Source organism: Parasteatoda tepidariorum, chromosome 3, assembly GCF_043381705.1.
Source record: "Parasteatoda tepidariorum isolate YZ-2023 chromosome 3, CAS_Ptep_4.0, whole genome shotgun sequence".
Classification (NCBI taxonomy): domain Eukaryota; kingdom Metazoa; phylum Arthropoda; class Arachnida; order Araneae; family Theridiidae; genus Parasteatoda; species Parasteatoda tepidariorum.
In genome coordinates, this window is record NC_092206.1 from 81,896,067 (window position 1) to 81,917,568 (window position 21,502).

The following is a 21,502-nucleotide window of genomic DNA, read 5'->3' on the forward strand; positions in this document are numbered from 1 at the left end:
TTTTAGTGTTCACGTTTCACAATTTTCGCGAACACACTTGAACTTTTTTTTACATTGAACATGTTATCAAGCACGTAAAAAGGTAAATAAAATAAATAAATAAGCGATTCCCCAATTGATGCTGTTTTACATAACATTTTTAGGGTTTCAAAGCAGATAAAAATCTCCAACTATATTCTTAACACACTCTTTCCTTTCATGTGTTTGCTAAAGAACAAGATTATTTTCTAGGATTTTGAATACCACACCTGTTTAACCCCACCTTTTTTTTTCCCATTTTGACAGTTCGGGTAAGATCATGGTTGAATCAATAATATTATTACACAATATGCTCTTGATTGTGCTCCGGGAAAAATCCGGATTTCTGGATTTTTCGCTAATTGCTTAAGTTTATAAAGACATTAATTTTTTGAAATGCGTCATTAATGATTTTACTCAAGAAACTTGCAGGATTTTTGATTTGGGCTCGCAATCACCCCTTATACTCCTGATTGTCTGCCTATAACTTCTGGTTGATCCGGATTCAAAAATTATAGGAATTATTGACGCTTATTAATTTATTAGTTTGTGCATTGCAGTGTGTCTACCCCTACAATAATACAATTCGAATTCACTAGTATAGAAGACATGTTAACTCGATTCAATGTTGGGGAACCTTTTCATAAATGAAGGTTGACGTTGTCGATAACTACTATCCCCACATATATTTTTTTATTTAAAAAGCTTAGTTTATTTACAATTTTCATAATAATTTTTATAATAATAAATTTCTAATTATTTACATACAACTCCTGTTTATACTTGATTCAAAATATTAGATTAGGAAATACAGGGTTGCCACAGGCTACTAAAATGCGACTATTTGCTACTATTTTCGGCCTTAGGCGACTATGGCGACTTTTTTTGCGTGAAAAGGCTAAAAAAGCAACTATTTTCAGGAATAGGCGACTATTGGGAGACTTTTTTACTCTTAACAAAGTTCTTTTTATACTTATACTTATTTTTCGTAGACCTACTGTTACTTTGCGATTACTGCATAATCGCTGTTATCTTAAACTTTTGTTCTGAACTCAATAGATTAATGAAAATAAAATATAAATTAAAAAAGTTTCTTCATTGGTTTTTTTCAATTATTTTTTATTTTAACCGATACAATTTAATAGGGGTGTTTTGTATTTAATTTTGTTATAAAAAGTTAGTTTTTTTCAAGTTTATTTAATGTAGGTAAGTATAATAATTTGATTATTTTTAAACCAATAAATGTTCAGTTGTTTTTATTTATAAAAAAATTAAAATAAAGCTTACCTTTNTATGTAATTAATGGTGTCATGTAATTTCAGATGTTTCTACTTATGTTATGACTGTGCATGGTATGAAAGCTGAAAAATATAGGGACTATTCTCAATTAGATTTCATAGCAACAAAAGCTACATTTAGGAAATTTATGACATCTGTAACTGCAGATATAAAAAAGAAATTACCCAATTTTTTTTTGGGAATTCCATAATATTAGGTGAGTTACATTGTTACTATATTCTGTATGAAATGTTAAATTTTAATTTTAATGAGATTTCTTGTGATTAAATAACAGTAACTATATTTTTATTCCATTTTAATTTATAATGAATTTACTTAATAAATTTAAAAAAAAAAATATTTTTGCAATAAAAGTGTTTAAAAGATCCCAAGCTATTCAATCCTTTTTTTTTTTCAGGGGGAAGAGTTTAATTTTAATGATTTGAGTGCATTAAATATTTTAGCCCTAAATATTTTAATTTGCTGTAACTATTAGGGAAATTACTTATGCAAATTTCATAAATTTATATAAATTAGTTATCTAAAAACTAATTTAAAATTAATCTCCAATTTTAATATATTATCAGTTATAAAGGTTAAAATGATTTTGGTAACTGTGCATGCTATAATGTTGGAATGTTTATTAACATTAAATAAGACCATTTTAAACAATCTGTTGTATTTCCCAGTTTTCTTCCGTCATAATATTTCAGAATTTTTCTTTCTTTTCTGAAAATATAGTTTGGTTCACAATTTGATGGAAGTAAAATTTATACTGTACGTGAATCGAAGCATTGCTTTATAGGAAAATTCATTAAATGAGAAGCAAACTAATGCAAATTTCAGAAATTTTTATGAATTAATTATCTGAAAACTAATTTAAAATTAATCTCTAATTTTGATATACTATTATCAGTTATAAAGGTTAATATGAATTTGGTAACTACATTCTGTAGTATTTGAATGTTTATTAACATTAAATAAGACTATTTTGAACAATCTATTATATTTCCCAGTTTTCATCTGTTATAATATTTCACAATTTTTCTTTCGTTTCTGAAAATATAGTTTGGTTCACAATTTGATGGAAGTAAAATTTATACTGTATGTAAATCGAAGCATTGCTTTATCTGAAAATTCATTAAATGAGAAGGACATTTATGACTTGCTGATTTCATCTAGAGATAAAATAAAACATTCCGTGAAAGAATGGAAGGATGTTTCTTTTACAATCAAGAATGCAGGTATTATTTACTTGCTAAATTTAGTATAAAATTATTATGGCATAATATTTTATCAGACTATGCATTCTGGTGTAAAAGCTGTAATTTATAGCATAAAATATGTACCCATTACAAAGGCTACTAATTAATTGTTATATATTTTTACTCTATTTTGCTTATTCTTTATTTTGTGTTAAAATTATGGTGCATTTTTTTAAAGTTAAATATATTAAATTTCTCTTATAATTTAGTTAAAACTAACTGAGTGTCTTTGTTACTAAATATATTTTTGCAGCATGTTAAGTATTTTAGTTTGAAAAGTTATTTAAATTTGTAAAATTTGCGAGTTAATGAAAGAAAAAAAATTTCATGGTATTTATGTTTTAAACACTTGATTAATTATCTTTATTTTGTCTGTTATGTATACAAGTTGTTTTTTAATAACATTATTATTATTGTTATTTTTTATTTTATTTTATCTGTTTTTATTTTGTATCCTTTAGTTTAAAAATATTTTGTTAGTTTTAAGTTCTACTTATAAAACCAAAAACCTGTTGCAATTGACAGATTTTTATAACTGAACTATTTTTTACTTTTTAAAAATTAACTGTGATTGTAATTAAAAATGACGACCGGTGGCTGAGCGGTAGCGCTTTGCGCTGTCATGCCACAGGTCCCTGGTTCGATCCTCGGGCCGGGCAAGATTGACTCAGCCTTTCATCCCTTCATTGGGTCGATAAATGAGTACCAAGCATGCTTGGGAACTAAACACTGGGGGTTCTGCGTTCGGCTGACCACCTGACCGGAACATCTGCTCCTACACCCCAGAGCCCTAGGTCAAGAAAACTGAGATGGGCACGGTAGACCTTGACCCTCTATGGGCTGTCGCGCTGCTGAGTTTAGTTTAGTTTTAGTAATTAAAAATTACTGTTTGTGTGTCTACCTAATAATAAAGTCTACCTAATTGACTGAATGAAGGATAGAGAAAATCCATATTGGGTGATTAGTTCTTACCCAACATTCTTAATTCTTAAAATCTAAGACCTGTTAACTAATAAAAAAAAAATAGTATTTTCCCTTGCTCTCATAATATTCACCACTTCTATTTCAAAAGTTGCAAAATGAAAAACATGAAATATGATTTTGAATTGAAAATCTCATAAATTTTGCTTTAATAATTTAGTTTTAATAATATTTAAAGGTATTATTTTATTTTTGTTTTGAACTTTGATTATTAGACTATAATTATTAGACATTGATTCATAAAATTTTTTTTTAATTCTCTATGACATTTAATAATTATCTAGGTAATATCAAAACTAAACAACTACATTATAATTTACAATTTAATGTTAAGCTTTATTTGTTATTTTTTGTATCAATATAAATTTTCAATTTTTTAAGTTCATCATTTAGAAATATAGTTTCAAGATTGCATCAGTACCATATTTTTTTGCTATTTTGCCAGTACGTTATTCTTTTTTAAACTCTTTGATAAATTCTGATCCAAAGCACCTCCTTTTATTTTATTATATTTATTTATTATTTTATTATTTATTTTATTCAACTTTGCGAGCTCAACTTTTTCCCTTTAACTTTTGTGAAAATGATATTTTAAAATTATTAAGTATAAACATTAAAAAAACAGAAGAAAAAAAAACACTGTTTCTTAGTTTCAAAATTCTTAACTTTTATTTAAATTTTTAAAAAAAATTTTTAGAACTTACTTTTTATAAGATTTTTAAAAGAAAAGAAAAAACCTATCTTAATTTTTTTTTAGAAATGAGTTTAACGTATAGAAATAAGGAAGGTATTGCTGGTTGTTTTTGTTTAAGAAAATAAGCATAAATTAGTGAATGGAATTCGTTTAATATTAAATTTCTGTGAATATGAAGTATACTTTTTTATAACTGTTACATTTATAAATTTCATATCTATTATTGTTTTTTATTTTAAAAGGTTTTTCTGTATTTGAATTTCAGATTTTTGTTTTGAAGAAAATGTTATGAGTGCAGAGACAGGTTATGGGAAGGTTTTGAAATGGAAAGGAACCGTTCAAACCAAGCATGCAGTGTCTGAGCCATTATGTTTGAATGGTATTATGCATTTAAAAGTCATGTATAGATAAATAGTTATATGTTCAATAATATTTCTACAATGCACAAGAAATGTACTTTTAATTTTAATCATCCAAATATAATAACTTCAAATATTTGAAGTTATATATAAATATTTTATATTTGAAATAAATATATATGTTATGAACAAAAGTAACATTTTGAAATTTTCATGCCACTTAGTAAAAATAAAATAATATCTTTCTTTTTAGAGTGTGAAGCATTATTTATTTTTATATTAATTTAATTTAATTGTTTTTTGCTTAACAATACATAAAGAAGTACTTCAATATGTCTGTATATAATTTCTGTTTCTATATATATAATTTCTGTTATAGGTTGGAAGCTACAAACTCGCGTGTGCAGGCCTAGCCTTACGATAGGAGCTGATTGGTTACCTTTCAATTATTCCACCTGCACAAAATTTCAACATTCAATTAAAGGTAATTTAACAATTATGTTTTTTTTGGTTTTTCCCTATTTATAATGTTATTTAGAGTTGCAGTTAAAAACAAAATTGGTGATGTGGGTGTAAATTCCCCTAAACAGTTTTTTATCTTCTTTGTATGTAATAGCTTTACATATTGAGCAAAAATCTGTTTTTAATTACTTTTTATTATTATTTGAATTTATGCTTGTTGAAAATAATTTCTGTTATTATTGAAATTTCTTAAAATTTCATTGTGTTATTTTATGTTTTTGTTTTACGTAATGTAATGAGAAATAATTAAATGGCTTTCAGTATATGTAGCCCATAAAGAGAGAAGGTTAAATACTGTAGCACAAAATCAATTCACATATTTAATTAAAATTCATTCCCTTTAGATAAAATGTTCATCACATGAGTCAAGTCCATTTAAATCCATAAGTCTTTATTCAAATTTATATTCTTTAATATTCAACCTCTCAATAGATTAGCTAGACTGAGGTAAACTCTAATCCCTCAGATCAGAGGCAGAGTTGGCCGTTGATTACAGTAATCAATTACAACTGTAATTGATTACAGATAATTACAGCTATGTAATCAATTACTTGTAATCATGATTATAAGTAATCAAAATTTTTGATTACTTCAGAGTAGAGCGAAAATGTAATCGATTACATTTTTCAATTACAGTAATCAATTACTTGTAATCATGATTACAGCTGTAATCATGATTACAATTTTGATTACAGTAATCAATTACTTGTAATCATGATTCCAAGTAATTGCGATTACAAGTAATCACAACGAAAACGATTACGGGTAATTATGATTACAAGTAATCAAAATATATGATTACATGTAATCATGATTACATGTAATTTGATTACATGTAATTGTGATTACTTGTAATCAAACTATACGATTACAAGTTATTACCATTGTATACTATATGCAAATTCATTATGTAAGTATCCATGAGTTTACATATTTTTATGTACATGGAATGTACGCACGCATGAACGTACAATTTGCGATTCCTATACATACAATGTATGCACAAACGTTGTTTGTACGTACAATATTCATAATTATATTGTAATATACTTAATGGAATACGCATATGCTTAGTACATATAATTATGCATTTATGATACATGTACGCATGTATGTTAGTTTGTACAAAGAGGCAATGTTTTGTATCTTTGTATGCATAGACAATGTATGAACGTATATGAAAATAATGTTTATGCATTTGCATGCTTTTATGTACTTAAGTACATATATTGTATAAATTTACGATAATAGCACGTATATACAATGTACGTATGCATATAAAATTGTCCGTATTTACGTACAATATGTAAGAATGTTATTTAAAGGTACAATATATGCACATAGTTGGGTAAATAAAGTGCGTACATGCATACATGCACATTTATATGTACATCGATATATGTACATGCAAAGTATGTACTTATGTACAACGTACGTATGTACTTGTATAATTACATACTTTGTTAATACTCATGCGCATGTAATGTATGGATGTACAAAAAAATAGTTATATGCACAATGTACGCATGTACATACAACGTATGCATGTACATAATTACAAGTAATGTATAAATACATGCATAAATTTAAATATATGTAATTACAATACACACGTACATTGTGCATACATTAAAAAAAATTATATAAGTAAAATTATTAAAGTTTGTTTTAAAATTTATTCTAAGGCATGTAAAACTCAACCTCATATTTTTTAGAAAGCAAACGATAATTTTATTTTAAATTTCTAAATATTATTTCCACACACATTAAATGTACAGTTTTTTTTACCATTTAAAACATTTCTATGAATCATGCAATATGTTATAAAAAAATAAATAAATCTGTATTGTCAAACATTTCATGAAAATACCTGAAAAAAATTTTTTATTCAAAGAATTTCAAAATGATATAGAACAATTAAAGCTGAAAACTAAATTTAAATATCGTTTGATTTTGTCATTTAACTTGCTTGAGTCATTAAAAGTTAACTTACATGCATTTTATTTATTGCATTGTAAACATATTTAGACACAAATGTAATGTGCATATGTATACGTGTAATGTATGTACGCATGTACAATGTATGTACATACATTCATGTATTGCACATGCATGCATAGTACATATGGATATGCATACATGGAACATACGTGTATTGTACATGTGTGGATACATTCATTGGACATATATACATTGCACCATATGCATAGATAGGGATAGCATGCATGTACAAATGTATTAATGTACACATGTAGAATTATGCCCAATATATTTATGCACATATGTACTGTATATGTACACACATATGTACATTATATGAACATTATATGTTCATTTCATCATATGTACATTATATGAATATACATCTGTACGCTATATGTATATACATCTGTACGCTATATGTATATACATCTGTACAATATATGCATCTCAAATGTGTGTATGTACGTACGTTATGCATGTCGAATGCATGTATGAATATATGTGAAATATAAATACGCCCAATGTACGTACAATAGTTCACAAATGTATTATGCATATTTGGATACTTACATTGAGCATGAACATATTATGTACATGTACATAAATACACTGGACATGCATATCATGTACATGTATACATACATATATTGTACATCCTACAGATATACCTATATTGTACATGCATACATATATTGTACTGTTCATAAATAAATTGCACATACATGCATGGGACATACATTGTACAGACAATGTATGTATGTTCGTACAAACACAAGTACTTGTATATACATGCGTACATGAACATAGATATACATTTTACATACACAAATATTTGCATAAAATGCATATATTCATTGTGTATAAATGTACATGCCTACATTGTTTGCACATACATACGTAATTATTATCTATATACATACGTACATATATTTTATACCTACAATATAAGTGTATGTACATGTGTGTGATACTAAAATGTCTGAACATATGCACTAGATAAAATCATATGTACATACATTTCAGTTACATTCATTTGTACGTATACAAATACGTACAAAATGCAGTACATGTTAATACGTGCAAAATGTATCATTATAAAATACATTCTACTATCTACTGTAAAATATAATCATTTATAAGAATACAATAGTCTTGTAATCGTGTAATTAGATTACATGTAATCATAATTACATGTAATCAAATTACATGTAATCAAATTACATGTAATCATATATTTTGATTACTTGTAATCATAATTACTTGTAATCGTTTTTGTTGTGATTACTTGTAATCGCAATTACTTGGAATCATGATTACAAGTAATTGATTACTGTAATCAAAATTGTAATCATGATTACAGCTGTAATCAAAATTTTTTGAAAATTGTAATCATGATTACAAGTAATTGATTACTGTAATCGACTATGTAATCATGATTACAGCTGTAATCAAACTTTGTAATCACGATTACAAGTAATTGATTACTGTAATCAATATTGTAATCATGATTACAGCTGTAATCAAAATTTTTGAAAATTGTAATCATGATTACAAGTAATTGATTACTGTAATCAAAAAATGTAATCGATTACATTTTTGGCCAACTTTGATCAGAGGCATAAAAGCTATCTTTCCTTTTCCCCTTGTCTTCATTTTATCAGACTTAGTTTTTAGTACTGTATAATCAGCTTACTTTTTAATGCAGCTTACCCTTGGCTCAGCATAGCCAATGCCGGCTCTAATTTCTTCAAAGTTTTATGGTTAAATAGGGTTAAAATTAAAAATATTGAAATATTTTTTTCAGTTTATAATTTTGTTTTTCCTGTTTTTGTACTTATATTTACTCACAGCATTTTTTAAAAACTTTTTAGATAACAAATCATCATTAAGAATTGTGCTCTTATTTAAATAGAGTCATAACTTAAATGAACTTAAGTATTAAAACTCGCTAAATTTGATTTTTATTTTAGACATAAATTCTTCTTCAAAATCAATTACAGTTCTGCTGTTTATTTAAAAGTTTTCATAAATTCTGTCATCAGAATTTATATTTTATAGCTATTTAATTTGATTTAAAAAACACCATATCAGACTAAAAATTAGAAAATAAACTGAAGAAATTATGCTTTTTTTCCCTTTCCGTTTTATTTTTTAATATCTGTGTCCAATGTTTTAGTTATCTGTTTTTGTCTTTTTAACCGTACTATATTATTTTGATGTAATCTATTAAAATTTTAATTTTTTAGATCTAGAAATCAGTTGCTCTGGGGATTTTAAAACTTCAAATCAAGGATTGTGTTATAAATTGCATCATAGTTTGCAATCTTGGGATGAAGCTTTGGAAACCTGCAGTAATGTTTCAAGTTATTTAATTGATTTTAATACCTTCCGAGAGATTGCTTCAGCATCTTCATTAGGTACATTTTTTTTGTTTTGCTTACTACAATTGGAAAGTTTAATGAAAGAAAAATCATATTAGATACATTCTGAATATACTTAATTTTTTAGGTTTATGTGCATAGCAATAATTTTTGCTAAGTTTTAATTAAGTTGATTTTAATAGGAAAAATTTGTCTCTTAAGCAGTTTTTGATTCTTTCATCTATTCTAAATTATGCAGGTTTACTAGAATATTATTTATGATATTTTTTCCATTAAATTTTCTAATTATTGTATTCAAACATATTGTCTTTTAATAGTTTCCTCCCTTTCATTTGTTTTTTAATGCACAGTTCTCTCCTTTTTTTGTTTGGATAACATAAACATATTGTATTTTTGAATGTTCTACTTAATAATGTAATTTGAATTCTGGAAAGTTCTTTTTTATTTTTATGATATTTCTAAGCAACAGATTTTAGTACTTTAAGGATCTTGTTTTTGTATTGTCCTCTTTATTATACCTTGTTGCTATATCATTTTAGTATCTTATTGATTTTATGTTATTTAATTTAATTAAAATTGTATATTTGCAAACAAGATGAATTTATTTGGATGTGTTAATCATTTTTAGTCAATTTATTTAGGTTCTATGATTTAGTAAATCTTTAAAATATTTATGTATCTTTTCTTATGTCTTTTACTGTTTTTTTTTTTAGAATCATCTTCATATTGGCTTCCTGTAAAAATTTATCCTAGCGAAACTTTATTTGTTGGTATGAATTCTGAAAATAAGTGGTAACTTCTATTTTTTTCACTTTTTTGTTGCTTTTAATAAAATTTTATGTTGTGAATGTTCAAATAATAATACTTTGAAATATTTTTATAAAAATATTTTATAGTTAAAATAATAATTTTTGTAAAATTAACTTCAGAACTTTTTATATGGGGTATAAAGTACTTCAAAACTAATTTTGCTTTAGAGTGATTTTAAGATTTTAGACTTCTTTAAAGTGATCTGGAATAATAAATATTAATCACAAAAGATTAGGCGAGAAAGATCAATAATGCTATATAATAATAATAAAGATCAACTTTGAGTCTCACAGATTTCTTTTCCTTTTTTCTACTTTTTTACATCTTATTTCCCATTTATAAAATGTTTTTGCAGTCATTGAACATTTATGAAATTTCTAGGAATAATATAATCTTAAGTTTTTTGTTGTTGCTACTAGTTTTTGCTATTGATTAGCTAGTTTTTTTTTGAAATTCTTATGAATAATTTTAAATAATTTTAATTGTTTTAATTTGTTGTCCTTACTTTTATTTTTCAGTTTTAATTATGAAATATTGTTATTTATTTATATGTTATTGCTTATTACTTAATTTAAATTTTCCAAACATTTTTTAACAAAAAACTTTCAAATTTGTGCTTTAAACAAGCTAAGTTTATTAAATAAGAAATAACTATTAATTTTCTTGTTCCTTTCTTTAATTAATGTATTAAACTATTTTGATTTATTTTGTAATTATATTATTGATTGATTAATAAATTACTTATAAAGGACAATTTGCAATTTTTATTGTTATTAGGTAAAAAAAAAAAAACAATAAAAACTTTCACTTTGTGACTTTTGCAGCTTAAGAAACATAGCTGAACTGTACAAGTGACTAGAACATAAACTTTAAAAAAAAAATGTTTTTTTAATCCAATTTTGTTGCACCTTAGTATTCTGTTACATTTTAATATCAAAAGGTAAGGCGTAAAATTAACACTTTTGTTCATATACGAATCATATATTTCACTTACAATTTTTAAAATATTATAAATTAGTTACTAAATTATTGTTCCACTCCAACTTACAGTTTTCTGTTGCTCTAATTTAATACTTTTTTGTCATTGTAATAAAAAACCCACCAAAATCAGTGTTAACTTTTAACAAAGTTAATACTTTTTAAATCTATTAATTTTTGTCCAGATATTGGAGTTGAAGTTATGAAAGTTTATTATTCTGTTTGCATATTAAATTACTGTTAATTAGTTATTTCTTCAGAATATTTTCTTACATATTTTTCTGACATTTATCCAGGATTTATGAGAACAATCAGACATCTTCTTTGAGGAATGATGAAATAGTTTGTGCTGTGGCCAAAGTTGTAAATGAAGTGATTCAATATGATTTAGCTTCCTGCGATGCAAAAATGCCATTTATTTGTATTCATCATCCTTTGAAAGTATTAGAAGGTAATTATTTATTAAAAGTACACAAAATTTTATACTATTATGATGTTTTGGATTTCTTGTTTTTTTATTATATGCATTTTTATATTTCCTTTAATTTAATTAAAACATAATTTTTTTAAAATTATAAATGGAAAACTAATCTGAAGAGTCTTTGTATCGAGTTATGACTGTGTCTATTTCGTGCTACTAAGTAATTAAAATATATATATATATATATATATATATATATAATTTATTGAGGTATTTATTTTGAAGTTAAAATTTTTTACAGCTTTCATGTTTACGAAACAGTGGCATAAGATTGCTGGTGAAGAATCGTGTTATCATATAGAATCAACAAAGAAAACTTGGGCAGAAGCAAATGAAAGTTGTTCAAGTTTACCTTTTAATACAAGTCTGTTACAAAGCATGTATAGTTGGCACAAGTATTCTTTTTTCAAGATCCTCTTGCAAGCTACGCCAGTAAATAAAGGTATCCTACTACGCATTTATTATTAATAATTTTATAATTAATACATATTTTACATGCTAGAAATCTCCAATTATCTAAACTTCAGTTATCTGCATTGTTCCTTTATGGAANATACATATTTTACATGCTAGACATCTCCAAATTATCTAAACTTCAGTTATCTGCATTGTTCCTTTATGGAAAATAAAGAAATTTAAATTGATAGGTACTTTTAAAATTGAATGTTTAAGCAAATAATTTATAACTTTCTTTTAAATAAGGAGAAAACTCTCAGCAAAATGCGTAACACTATTATGAAAATACAAAAAAATTGTTGGTGTGGCCATTAAATTGTTTTTATGTAATTGTGTACCAGTATTATAATAATAGTAATAGATTTTAGAGTATGTTGTCTACTGTCCACTTTTATTTAGATGCCATGGGACATGCCTTTGTTGTACACCTCTCTGCAAAACACTACTTATTATTATATTACCTCAAACTCTTCATAAATTGTATTTATTATTATTTATAAATATTACAAATTTATTTCATATATTTTAACAGTTTCCTCTTGGTGGATGGATTTAATCCAAGAAGGCAATGAGCTACAATCATCACATGACATGGAGTTTGTAGATTGGAAGGCAGGCACTAATTTTAATTTGTCTAAATCTGCTGGCCTTATAACTCAAGATTCCAAGCATGAAAATAAAATGAAATGGACACTGAAGGAACCTTCCTCTAAAGAGTCATCAATATGTGAATTGAGGACTGCTGAATTGATGGAAGATAATGGTAAGAAAATATTTCAGTTTGCGTATTCGGAAAATATTAAGTATTATAAATATTAAATAAGATTCTACAAATTATTTTGAATCTCTGCAATTCGTTTATTAAATATTTGAATGCATGTTTTAATTTCTCCCATTTCATATTGGTTCTTAAACTTCCTTGTTAGTACCTTATTTATGCCTATTAATATTGTTTTTAGTCACAATGGCTCAGTGGTTATGGAAGTAAGTTTTGTGCATAGCTGACCACATTCCAACAATCATGCGACTGGTCACAAAATTGTGGAGCCTTAACATTAATGACTCCATGGCCCACAACAATCTGTTGTGGGAATGTTTTATTTAATATTAGTGTTATTATTTCTTCTTCTTCTTCTTCCTAATCCCCAAAATTAGCAGGGCTAAACAATGTTCATGAAATTCATGACCCGGAGGAAGTCGGCCACCAAAAGTGGGTTTTCTGGAATGTTCCTCTTGCCCAGTCCAAGACAGTCCAGGATATGTTGGGGAGAAGCCTGCATGTTGTGGTACCTGGGGCAGTTTGGGAAGATTTTAACACTACCCTCAAAGGAAAGAGACTTAAGGTGGCCGCTGGTAAGCGCTGTCTGATCCTTGAGGTTGCACCGAATGTTGAGTGCACCTCCTGGACGAGTGCTCTGGTACCAGTGATGTTTGGGGGGTACGAGCCAGGAAACATTGACTTCTTTTTTGATGTAGTAGTACNTTTCTTTTTTGATGCTAGTTCCATGAAGGTGAGTGAATTCGGACTCATCAAAGTTTATCCTGTCCCCTCCTTAGCCAGAGTGTCGTCGATATCATTATTATTTAAAATAACGCAGTCGTGTTATTATTTAAAATAAGCAAATTGGTATGGTTGACAGAATTTTTACTATTGTTAGGAGTTATTACATTTTTAATGCAATTGATAAAATTTTTTATATAAAATTTTTGTTCTTATAATAATTTTATTTAGTTTATGTAATGTCATTTTTATATTAGTCTACAAAAATATAATGAAATAAATTTAGATTTAGAATATATTGATTTTGTATTTGTCAAATTGATGTAAAGAATTTTTACTAACCTGTTAAAATTACTTAAATAAATTGAGTGTAATAAATGGGGTCTGTTTCTCACTATACAATCAGTAGCTATAAATAGAATTCTTTTAAGAAAGAACTATTAGTTATAAATGGTAATCATCATTAGTATCTCATAGAATATGTCTTTTGAATTTTAACTTTAAGTTCTGCCATTTTACCTATTTAAAAATTATTGTTTTTAAATATAGTAAATCATAAGGTTATATGTAAAATTATTATTTTTTTGTGCAAGCTAGTCAAAAATAAATAAAAATAAGGAATGAATTAGAATTTTCTTTTTTTTAATGAAAACTTTTTTAATCTATTGCTCAAGGCCGAAGTATCAGATTAGACATTTATGAATGTTATTGGTATTAAATTTTGACTGAAATTTCGAACATTACTATTTTACTAATTGTTTAAATATTTATGTTAGCAAAATGCTCTGATTATTTTTATAATAGAGATATTATTTTAATATTCTTGAAAATATTTATTTTTTAAGTCCATGTGTATAAGTTGGTATGAGTTTATTTGAGACCTATATTTTATTTTAGGTCCTACACATGCTTATATTGAAGATCGAACACTGCCTCTGCATTCTTCTACCAATTTTGAAGAATCAATATCAAAATTTGATTTCCGTTGTGTTCCTAGTGGCTGGTTTCTGTTAAATAGTATTTCTTGGTACAAAGATGGTGATTATTTATCACCTGGCTTTAATACTAGTCGATTAACTTTATTTGTTGAATCTCACTCAAATTTAGAGCACATACTTTCATACCAAGGCTATTATTGGTGTTCTGTTGATCAATTGTTTCCTTTAAAAAGAATTTATTCTCCAAAAGTACTGTACAGAATGCCAGGTATGTATATTGTTTTTGGTGGTAAATATCACAATTTTCATGTAGGCAATAAAATGTTTCTGTTCATTGTGCTGCTATGTAGCAGATCTTGTAAAATACCTATCTGAAAACAATACTAAGTAAACAGCTTGATGTAAATATCTCGCCTTATACAGTATTGTTTATCACTGTATTGTGTCAAGCCCTTCACATGTTCTTCATTAAATATATTTTATATGCTTTTCTTTATTTGGGGTTTGTATGAATAAAGTTTTATATTTTTTATCTTTGAATAAATTTAGTAAGAACAGTTATTATATGCTTCTTTTAATGTCACTAATATTGAATTTTTATGAAAAATACAAAATTTAAAAAAAAAAATTCTTTCAAAATTTTTTGGTGAAATTTTATTTGGTATAATATAAAATTACATAAAGCTTTATGCATTGAAGAGTAATACTAAAGATGCATTCATTTTGCTTTAGGATGAAGCCTGCTATCTCTTTTTTTTTCAATCTGTTTTATATATATAAGCATAAGAGATGTCAGTTTTTATTGGATTTGAAATTTTTTTAAAAAAAAGGAAAAGAAATATGTTTTTTTAGGTTTTATTCTAACAAGACAAGTTTAGAAATTTCCATTTGACAAATTTGATGATTAAAATTTTATTTCAATTGTAACAAAAAATATGTTTAACTATATATCGGTCAATCAGTTTAATGACAAAGTGGATATTTTTTTTGTTGCTTTTTTACAATTTGTTCTTCATGAGAAAAAGTTTTATCATTTCTCGTATGCATAATAAAGTTAGATTAAGGTACAATTTTTAATATGTGATTAAAAAATTATTAAAAGTTTGTTTTGTAAAAAATATTTTAATTAAATAGGCTGACAGAGGCAAATTTTTTAGAATCTTTTTTAAAATTTTAATACTTTCATTATTTGAGTAATTATACATTCTTGTAACTAATTAAAAATTATCAATCAAGAAATCAAGAGTTTTAAAAGTATACCTATTTCATTTTGTTGTTATGTTTTTTTATTCAATATTCAAGGGAAATTATAATTTTTAACTTCAGTTCCAGCTAGCACATCATTTAACATTAAAGTAATATTTTTTATTTCAGTATCAAATTTTGTTACCTCAACATTTGTAATTTCATTATAATTTAGTTTCACTTTAACTTCAAAAGAATATGATTCAAAAATGCTAACTGTTCTAAAGCTGTATTTTTTTTTTTTTTTTTTTTTTTTTTTTTTTNTTTTTTTTTTTTTTTTTTTTTTTGTGCAATATAGTTTTTGCTTTTTTTTTTTTTAGCAAACAAAATTTTAAGAATGACTTTTCAAAACACTTTAATTAAAGGAAAATTGAAATTATTTTGGTTATTTCCATCAAATGCTATATTTTATTTTATACTCAAGAAAATTAAGGATGAATAACAAGATTTAAAAATAAATGCTTATTTTTTAAAGCATAATCTATGCAGAATTAATTTTTATATTAGGTATTATTTAGCATAATCTAACCAATTTTTATACTTGTTAGTTTGTAAGCAATAGGTTTAAAATTTCTTTGTATCAATAGGTGTTTTATTTTTTTAAGAATTTACTTTCTATTATTGTAGTCAAAATATTAAGTTAAATTTAATAGTTCATTCAAAATAAGATGAAAAATTGTTTCAATTATGAGCAATCGACAAAACTTTTCATTTTCTAAAAGCTTAACTTTTTTCTTCTTCTCCTGTCAGTTTCAGAATTTTTTCTACACTTAAATGATTTAGGAATGTGTATTGATATAAAATAAACAAAAATAAATTTTGAAAATATAACTAGCAAAGTATTAGCCACACATTATAATTGATAAAGTGTAAGTGATTTATTCAGATTTAATAACTTTTCACTTTTTTCTAATTAAACAATTCATGCAATTAATATATTTTTCACTTTTGCTGATATGAAATTACAATTTACTAATTTGCATGTTTAAAATTATTATACTACAATTTAGAGCTAACAGTATTTAGTATTACATGAATGAAACCTTAATATTTTCAGGTGTCCATACTTTTATTTTGGCTCTTTATATGGATGAGGATCTACAACATCATTCTTGTTTTAAAGTTAGGACAGAAACACAACTTCCGCCTGATTTTTTGCAGTTTTTTAAAGATGAACTTCCAGAAAGCTTTTTGCATGCCCAAATAAGAAGCAAGTCCTGTGATAAGTATGTGCTAAATTAATATGTTCTGAGAAATAAAATTAAATACATTTGAGTATAATTTGAAGTGATGCTCTATGTTGCATAATATTACCCTAAGGGAGGTTAAATTCATATGATGGAATAGTTTTCAAATGAAGTTTAAAATTGAGTTTTCAGATGAACTTTTGATCCGATGAACAATTAATATTATCTATGCAAATACAGTTTCTGTGTTTCTTTTTATTTTGGGTATTTCCACAGAGGATGGTTCTTTTGTATGGTACTAAAATGGCTTTCTTTTTTTCAACTGTATTGATATGAGCTTTTTGTGTTGTATTTAATTTATTTAAGTTTCATAATACTCATAAATTTCTAAAATAAATGTTTTTTTCTTCAAAGCTTTTATTCTGAAATGTTAAAGTAAACATAAACTGTACATTAATATTTTTCTAAGAAATATGTTCAAATTAGCATTAATAGATCAGACAAAACTTACAAACAATTGCTGTAAAAACAATTTTATTACCCAAAGTATTTCTTATCTCATTCAAAAATAAGGAAGATAGTTTGTAAATGATTCTGAAAGTTTTAATTTTAAAATATATTGCATTCTTTTTTTCCTTTAAAGTGTTATTATTCATTTATTTATTTGTAAAGCAAATTAAGACCCATGAACTTGTTTTGAGAGTGAGTAATTATTTTATGTCAATGGTTTGTATGCTGAGCCATAATGGCTCAGGGGCATTCGCCTTCCAATAAGGTGAACCAAGTTCGAATCCCACCGATGGCTGATCGATACAAATATGCATCCGGCTTACACCCACCACAGTGCTGACGTGAAATATCCTCAGTGGTAGACCAATCATGTATTAGAATCCCTTTACCATCAGGCTAACCGTGGGTGGTTCTCTTGGTCTTCCTCTTCATGTAACGCAAATGAAGGTTAGTTCCATCAAAAAGTCCTCCATGAAGGCAAAATTTCTCTCAATACTTGATCCAAGACCAAGACTTACCTAGTTTTACCCTTCTTTGTGTATCCAAATTCTAAGTCACTAAAAACATTTTATTACATTATTTAAGAAATATTTCTATAAAAAACTATTTTCAATTTTTAATGTCTGCACTTAAATAATCTTGATTAATTGTGCTACTCATTTTACTATATATAATAGTGTGAAAAAATATTGGCTGCATTAAATTTTTTTTTATAATGAGATACTAAAAAAGTCTGCTGTGATGATGATGAATTTTTTGCAAACAACGTTCGCATGTTCATGTGTATTATGCAGGTTTGCTATCATTTTGTAAAATCTTTTCTAAAGACGTTACAAATTTGTAGCTTTGCGAGCTTTATTGGAATGAAAGTGGTTTTTCTTTATAAGTAGCTTTTTTTAATAAATATTTTATTTTAATTTCTAATAATAAATATTTTACGTATTTTCTTCATTAATTGGTTTCATTTACAGTAAAATACTTCTATATATTTTTTTCAATATCATTTCTTATTTTGATTTTAAAGTTGTTTTTCTATATAATAATCGTACTAATTATCTTATTTTATAATGAACGATTGTTTTCAATACAAAAAATTTTTTCTGATAAGAAATAATTTAATTACAGTTAGTTACCTAGTACATCATAAAACTTGTACCTTTTTATGACTTGAATTGCAGTCACAAAAATTTTAATTTTTATTTAATTAGTTTTCTTTATCTTTCCTTTAATTTTCATGAAACTAATATTTTTCTTTTTTTGTCATAGATGCATTGGTTAAATTATTTTCTTACTACGTTATCGCTTTTAATGTGTGGCATATTGAGTCTGCTGTATGATTTTAATTTTTTATATTTGTTATTTTTTCAGCAAAGACTTGTTCATACATCTATATTTCAATGGCACAGTGAAAAATGAAAATATTATGTTAAGAAATATTCAAACTTCGTTTTATTTACACAGAACAGCTATCAATGCTTATCTGAAAAAACATTTCAACACAAGCAGTTTTCTTTTAAGAAGCACAGGTGTGTTCCCATTTGTCTGTTATTTTGAAATGTATCATATATGAACTTATTTTTGAATAACTTATTAACTTATACTGATTGTTTTTATAATTGTTATTTGTAAAATTGCTTATATTGCTCATATTATTAAGCTTATAATGTTATAAATCTCTTAAATAGTTGTAAGTAAGATTTTGTAAATAATTTAATGAAATATAGTTTTGTTTATTATTAAAATATTTTTTTATGTGCTTCCCTTATGTTTTCTAAGAAGAAAAGTGATAAGAAATTCTTAAAAGTTGGGTTCAAAATTAAAAGGCTATGGAGTAGAATACTGATAATCTCAAATCTAATACAGAGCTGCCACTATACAGGGAGAATAGGGAAAACCTGGAAAATACAGGGAATTAATAAGAGAGAATTCTCTTTACAAACTGGGAAAATACAGATAATTTTATTTCTTATTTTTGTCTTTTAACAGTGATGACCACTCAAAGCGCAATCTATGGGATATTTATGGATGATATTTGAGCTATACTAAACTATTTCATTTACTATAGCATTATATGTTTTTAGTATGTAGAGTCGTTCCTTATTTCTTAAAGTTTTTTCTAGCAATTAAAACTATATTTAGCCCAATATAGCCCACTCAAAAGTACAGTGATTGTATGTTTCCTCATAATATATTGCAATTTGTTTGCTGAATTGTATCTTATCAAAATCAAATATTACTTTATACTTAAGATTAAAGAAATTTCAAAGTACTAATTTTAAATGGATTGTAAGACAATACTACCATTTTTTTACAAAAGTGAGGCGCAGAATTATACAGCTACAGAAGCACTTGTTACAATTATATGTTTGTATTAAACCTCTTGTTAGAATTTTTTTTTAAAAATAAAATTGATAATAATTTCCAAAATTTTATTTATTTAATTTAATGAGCATTAATTTGATAAAACCTAACAATTGATAAGACTAAAAAAAGTTATTGATTTTTTGTTGTTGTTTTTATCTTGTTAAATTTTACTTTTTGGGTTATAATTCAAAATTTTACTAATTTATAAAAAATTTTTAAATTTTTTTTTGAAACTTCAACATTAGAATGTTTTCTAAAACCCACATTTTAATATTTTATTTTTATTTCCAGTAAGATGTTCTGAAGAACAGACTCTTGTAAGTGAAATGGTTTTTACCTGGCCTACCACACCCTTAAAACAATTTGCAGTGTCTAAAGAAATGTGCACAACAGGTAATTTCTTATTTAGGCATTTTTCAGATATTAACTACTTTCAACTCGTATTTTTGTTTTTATATTTTATATTTCTTAGTTTTTATGGATTATTATTTGTTATACCTTTAATCTTTTTAAGATTATAATTGAAATATCTGTGGTTGAAATTAAAGCTTATTATGTGGATTTATAAATATCTTTGTAATTAAACAAAAATTAGTTTTAAAAATTTTTTTTGGACTGTAATAAAAAAAAAAAGAACTTGTAAACTTAGTCTGAACGTATGTTTTTGCTATGTGGAAGAAACTGCCTTTGAAATTATAAATAATGTTGAGTTAAAATATTTTATTTCTGGCTTAAGATAAAAGATTTCACTATCTTAAAAACATTTTTAATTTGTTTTAAACACTTGAATGAGTGAAAAAGTTTATTTTCATAAGTATAAAACTGCATTTCCTTATATAAAATGTAATAAAAATGGCTTAAATTGCAAAGTAACTATTTTCTATTATGCTAATATTTTTGTTTTAATTGCTTAAATTAAATTATAAAAATGTTTGCAATAAATTTTTTATTAAAGAAAATGCAATTATTCATCAGTTTAATTTATACTTTATGAAATAAATTTTTTTATTTAATATATTTTACAATAAAATATATCAATACTGATAATACAGAACAGAATAAATGCTGATAAAAATATGGCATTTGTTTACGTCTTATTGAGTGTTTAAATTTATTTTGAAATTGTAATTTAAGTGAAGAATTTTTTCCAATATAAGTTTTAACATAATGTTTTGCACAATCTACTTATCTCAAGTAATGTTACATTCCAAAAAAAAATGAAAAGTGACGGGAATTTTTTTTCAAATATTGTTTTAGAATTATTAAGTAAGAATTTTTAAATTTTTTTGTTATTTTAATTTTTTATAATCTTTATTAATCCATTTTACAACAGAAGAAGGTATTCCTCTCAAAAGACAATGCATGGGAGACTTTTCTGTTGGAGCATTTTGGGCTCCAGTTAAAGGAAACTGCGTTCCAGTTCATTCAGATATCACCATACATTTACATAGATTAGCATCAGTGAGTATTTATTTAATGAATTCTTTTTGAAGTTACCATTTTTTTCCCTATTGAGTAATAAGCTCATGTTAAATTTTTTATTACTGATTG

The 21,502-nt window shown here is 25.4% G+C and overlaps 1 protein-coding gene across 3 annotated transcripts in view; it reads left to right on the forward strand.

Annotated features, from left to right (window-relative positions):
• The window catches only part of LOC107452101 (uncharacterized), a 60,732-nt gene that overhangs the window by 20,843 nt on the left and 18,387 nt on the right, over positions 1–21,502 (forward strand). For all 3 annotated transcript variants that reach the window (XM_071178899.1, XM_071178898.1, XM_071178900.1), the window contains 9 exons: positions 10,195–10,273; positions 11,566–11,720; positions 11,992–12,192; positions 12,739–12,969; positions 14,605–14,913; positions 16,948–17,116; positions 18,956–19,113; positions 20,243–20,344; positions 21,285–21,412. In XM_071178899.1, the coding sequence (XP_071035000.1) occupies positions 10,195–10,273; positions 11,566–11,720; positions 11,992–12,192; positions 12,739–12,969; positions 14,605–14,913; positions 16,948–17,116; positions 18,956–19,113; positions 20,243–20,344; positions 21,285–21,412 (1,532 nt within the window). The remainder of the gene's footprint in view (positions 1–10,194; positions 10,274–11,565; positions 11,721–11,991; positions 12,193–12,738; positions 12,970–14,604; positions 14,914–16,947; positions 17,117–18,955; positions 19,114–20,242; positions 20,345–21,284; positions 21,413–21,502) is intronic.